General features: G+C 35.9%; 1 protein-coding gene across 1 annotated transcript in view; it reads left to right on the plus strand.

Annotated features, from left to right (window-relative positions):
- LOC112528218 (large proline-rich protein bag6-B) overlaps nt 1-4,733 on the plus strand; it is a 15,022-nt gene extending 10,289 nt beyond the window's left edge. Inside the window, exons 12-19 of the mRNA XM_025139188.1 lie at nt 782-902; nt 970-1,029; nt 1,117-1,188; nt 1,300-1,340; nt 2,076-2,228; nt 3,617-4,120; nt 4,199-4,354; nt 4,437-4,733. Of these exons, the coding sequence (XP_024994956.1) occupies nt 782-902; nt 970-1,029; nt 1,117-1,188; nt 1,300-1,340; nt 2,076-2,228; nt 3,617-4,120; nt 4,199-4,354; nt 4,437-4,496 (1,167 nt within the window). The 3' untranslated portion in view covers nt 4,497-4,733. The remainder of the gene's footprint in view (nt 1-781; nt 903-969; nt 1,030-1,116; nt 1,189-1,299; nt 1,341-2,075; nt 2,229-3,616; nt 4,121-4,198; nt 4,355-4,436) is intronic.
- The last annotated feature ends 575 nt before the right edge of the window (nt 4,734-5,308 follow it).

The following is a 5,308-nucleotide window of genomic DNA, read 5'->3' on the forward strand; positions in this document are numbered from 1 at the left end:
TTATAATAAAAAATTGAATTAAAAAATTACACAAAAAATGAGGAATTTTAAATAGTTAATTTGATACGAATATCGATATATTTTTGTTATGCATAAAATACTGTATATTGATGCGAATAAAATGACATAAAGCCATATTATAACATCGACTGAGATAAAGAATAAAATGAAACATTAAAATCACGATGTATCTCGCTGCATTGCACGTGTATGCTTCTAGTATATATATAGAGAGAGAGGGAGAGGGAGGGAGGTTCAACTTGAAAACCCTACAGAAAATGAAAAACAGAGGAACACTCCGGTAACCATTCATTTGGATGGTATGCACATGTGCACACAAGTAATTGAAGCTATTTCTTGGTTTTTGTGCACGTGTGCATACGGGACAAATTTGTTATACATTACTTGTATGCACATGTGCATACTATCCAGGTGAATGGTCCAAGGAGTTTCTCGGTTTTTCATTTTTCTTAACCACAAGGGTGGTGCCTGATTGGTTTGAGCTTGGCTCCAAAGGTCAGAAGTATCATGAGGTCTCAGGTTCAAATCCAAGGAGGAATAAAAATCCCCTTGTGGCCATGAAGGTTCAAATGCGGTGACTCCAGGCTATCTGCAAAGCAGGTGGTCGCCCTGAGATTAGTCGGCTCACATAGCGGGTTGGATATCCAGGTTAATAAAGAAAATGTGAAACTACAGGGTTGATTACCAATAAAGGTATCATAGTTCACATAATCTCTTCACGATTTGACTATTTCTTATGGATATTCACTGTTTTTTTCAGCCCTTTTCTCTACAAAGTAATTCACTCTTCGGCAGTCATGCTACTCCCATGAATTCTACGGCTTTCGGCCCTGTTGGCATTGGTGCTGTTCCAAGACACATAAATGTTCATATCCATGCAGGTATGTACATACAACTTCTTGAACTTGCCTATTTGTAGTGTTTATCACCAACTTCGGTTTTTTCTAGGAATCGGTCCAAGGGGAGCTAATGTTGAACCAAATCAAGGAGAAGATGGTAATGGAACAGGTAACATTACTGCTATTGCTGTCATCAAGAACTAGTATTTCTGCATCATGACTAACGTCTGACAGATTTCATTATCTATGTTCATAGCTGCTGATGGAGTTAATTTGCAAACGAGGGGGGTTGATGATAGCACGAGGAGTGAAAATCAAACCTCTGCAGGTATGCCTTATTGTGTTTAGTTGATGAAAGTCATACTTCTGCATGTATGTGTTAGTGTGATAGCTTGTAGATGCTTTGGTATGTGATAATTGTTCTATTTTGTTAATCTAGGTCAACCACAAGGAGGTGTGATTAAAACGGAGGGTCAGGCGGTATGTTTTATGCTTCTTTTTTCTTATTATCGTCTAGAGTACTGGGAGTTTAGGGTGCGTTTGGTACACAGGACAACTGAACCGGGACACTATTTCACGTTTGATAGTACTTTTATGTGGAACTGACAGGAACAAAGTCGAACACGCCCGTTTCACCCCCACCCCATGGAACAAGGTGGAACAAATCTATATTTTACCAGTATAATCTCAAAATAAAACCTAATTCTCTTCTAAAACATCAAATTACGCCTCCCACTTTACATTTTATTTATTCTTTAAATTTCATTTATTGTATTTCATACTCTTTGAACTTTCACTTTACTTTCCTCAAAATATTACTTTTATACGGTTTCTATATTTTGCTTAGTTTATGTAATTTATTAAATATTAATAATAAAAAGATAATATAGAAAAGGTTAAAAATAAAAATTGGAAACTATATAAAACTTTTATTTTGGTGTCATTTTAATTGTCTCTGACGAAAACTTTTCTAATGATGTATTTCGTTAAAAAATATTTATTTTATTATAATTTAATAAATTACATGAATTAATCAAAGTATTTAAACAACTCATTAGGGGCAAATTGGTCATTTTATCTGTTTTGTCCCGTCCAATATTGTCTTATCAAACGCTTGAGTGTCTGAACAGCTGTCCTGTCCTTCCTGTCTGGATACCAAATGCGCCGTTATAGACATCACCAGAGCAATAGTTCCACTAACCTAGTATTGAGCAGGATACAGGAGGTGCAGGAAATGCCATCCCGAGCAGCAGCGCAACGAAGTCTGTAAATGATGTAGAAGGTGCTTCATCGAGTCCGGTGATTGATAACTCCGGAAATGCTTCAGCTGTTCCTCTTGGACTTGGCTTAGGAGGGTTACAACCCAAGGTCTGTTATATATTGTTCCATGGTCTATGACTCTATGTTAATGATTATTCTTGTATTAGAACGTCGCCATATGTGTCGGCTTGATTGACTTATTTTGAACTAGATGATTAAAAACCAAACCAAATGATCCCAATATATCTCACATGGGTGTTAGTTGGGGTGGGAAATACGCAGACCTGACCTCTACCACTAGGAGTAGAGCAACTTTTTCCGTGAAGACCCTTAGTTTGTGAAGAGAGAGAACAAAAAAAGATTGCTAAAAATGTATCAAGATTTTTGAAAAAATTAAAATAAAACGAAAGAAACGACCATGAAACTAGAATCTTGAAAAGAACTAAGGGGATGTATGGTTGGTTTTCTATTAAGTCCTGTATGAATAAAATTGTTTGTGTGGATTAATCTCTCTTAATATATTGGGAAGGTTTTTGTTTTGGAAAGTTTTTTCATATATGGAATGAGCGTGTTTTTAATTGGGAGGCCATGGCAAGTTTGGTAAAAACTTAGCTTTCTGCATAAAGCTTTCCCTTAGAAACTTTCTAAATAAGCCACTTTCTATACCATTAAGTCATTACCAAACAATTATCTATAGCTGACGGGATAAGCTGTAAGTCCCATTAAGCTCATTGAGCTGCTACCAAACATGCCCCAAGGCTAGTCAAAAGCAAACAACGCCACAAAAACAGAGGCGAGTACAAGGAAACAAAGCTACACAGCCTCGTTATATTTATATATGTGATGAATTTTTGTAATGTTTTAGCATGTATAAACACGATATACATTCTTTTTTAAATATTTGATGGTTAACATTGTGCCCATGGAAAAAAAATACTTCATCTGTTCTGCAATAGGTGCAACATTTGATTGTTTCTATATATATATATATATACATATATAGAGGGCCAGGTTTAGGGGAAAACCACAAAAAATGAAAAATTAAGGAACACCTAAGTATCCATTCATCTGTACGGTATACACATGTGCATACAAGTAATTTGCAAGTAACTTTTGCAGTATGTACATGTGCATAGCATAGCATAGCATGCACATGTGCAGAGATCCCAGAAACTTCTTCAATTATTTGTATGCACATGTGCATACCGTACGGATGAGCGGTTATTAAGGTGTTCCTCTGTTTTTCATTTTTTTTGGGGTTTTCTCCTGAACCTCACACACACTCTCTCTCTCTCTCTCTATATATATATATATATATATATATATTAACTTCAAGAAAATGACTTGTTTACCCTCTACTAGGTATATAAGATACATTTAGTCCTCAACCCAAAATAAACTCAAGAGCCTTGGTGCATGACTCTTTGTTGCTATTTCAATTCTGCCATTTTCTTGCAATTGTTGTATACTAAAATTATTTATGCATGTGATATTAGAGACGAAGTCGGCAGACAAAACCCGAGGCCACTAGTAGTAATCCAGCTGCTTCTGATGCGCCTCCTTCTAATACTCGTAGTACTTCTAATCCCGCTGGTGGCCAATTGGATCCTGCAACGATCATGAATCAAGTTATTGCGAATCCCGCTCTAGATGGTCTGTTGTCTGGAGTTTCAAACCAAACCGGAATTGGATCGCCAGATATGTTGAGGAATATGTTAGGTCAACTAACTCAGAATCCTGCAATGATGAACACAGTCAATCAGATTGCTCAACAGATTGACGGTAATCAAGATCTTAGTAACATGTTTGGCGGCGGCAGCGGTGGTGGTGGTGGTGGTGGCGGTTTTGATCTCTCAAGTATGGTTCAACAGATGATGCCCTTAGTTGCCCAAGCTTTTGGTGGTGGAGTTTCGAATTCAAATGTTCTTCAACCACCACCCTCCATGGATCGTGAACTCCGTTCACATACAACCACTAACGATAACTCGAGTTATCCTCAGGTTCGTTGTCGACCCAATGAAGAAAATACCTATAACAACGTATAAAGTTTAGATCTTTATGGGATTTTTCGTTTGTAGGTAAACTTTCATGATTTGGCTGAGAAGATTGAACACCAGGAGTCACCGGAAGAAGTTTTCTTGTCTGTGGTGGAAGCTGCTGCTCATTTGAACGATAATGGTGGCAATGCGGATGGACTCCTTTCTGAGTTATGTTTCGAAGATGGTCTTGCTCAAGTTAGTGTTGTTTTCGTTTTCAGTTTTCATTGTTCGTTTTGAGTTGTGGGTTTTTTTAGAGTTTTGATGTTTTTTGTTGCAGGAATTTATGGAAATGTTGAAGTGCGATGTTTCACGACGGCTTGAAGAAGAAGAGGAATGATGATGTGGGTGTGTTTGTTGTTTATGAGGAGGATGTTTTTATAAAATTGTGTTGTACAAATAGCTTTTGACTCATGATTCTTGATAGGATTATTGCTTCTTCACATGTGCATCCGGTTGAAATAGAAGAAAAAACTAAATTATCACATATTTTCTTGTAATTGCTTTAATTGCCAAATGTTTCTGTTGCTCTTGCTCTTTTAGGGGTTGTTTAGTTTGATGGAATGGTTTTGAGGGGTTTGGATTGTGGAAGGATTTGGAATTTTGTTTATGATTTGTAGGATTTGGAATGTAACTGAATTTCATTCTTTATGATGTTATAAATATTTGCCTTTTTTTAAATTAATTGAATATTAAAATATAAATGTTTTTAACTTATTTTAAAACATTGTTACATACAAGTCTTGTGGAATCCTGTAAAATACTAACCATCTCTGTTGAATTTCGAAATTATATGTCTATGGAAATTCATGAAGTTTTGGGGGCATCTGGTTTGATGGATTTGGATTTCGTGAAAGAATTTGGAATATTTGATGTGTTTTATTTGATAGATTTGAAATGCAATGAAATTCCATTTTTTATAAAAATAATTAAGTTACGTTTTTATTATAGAATTATTTGAATTATTATAATTTAATACCCATATCAATATCTCTTTTAATGGGATTTTCAAATTTTCAATTAGACCATCCACATCCCTGCAATTCATTTACACTCTCAATTGTGCCATATCAGCTTTTGCAATTATCTTCCACACACCTGCAATTCACCTACAACACTTTCAACTGTGCCACGTCACCTACACTTTCAAAA

The sequence above is a fragment of the Cynara cardunculus genome (genome assembly GCF_001531365.2).
Source record: "Cynara cardunculus var. scolymus isolate 2C chromosome LG 15, CcrdV1, whole genome shotgun sequence".
Classification (NCBI taxonomy): Eukaryota; Viridiplantae; Streptophyta; class Magnoliopsida; order Asterales; family Asteraceae; genus Cynara; species Cynara cardunculus.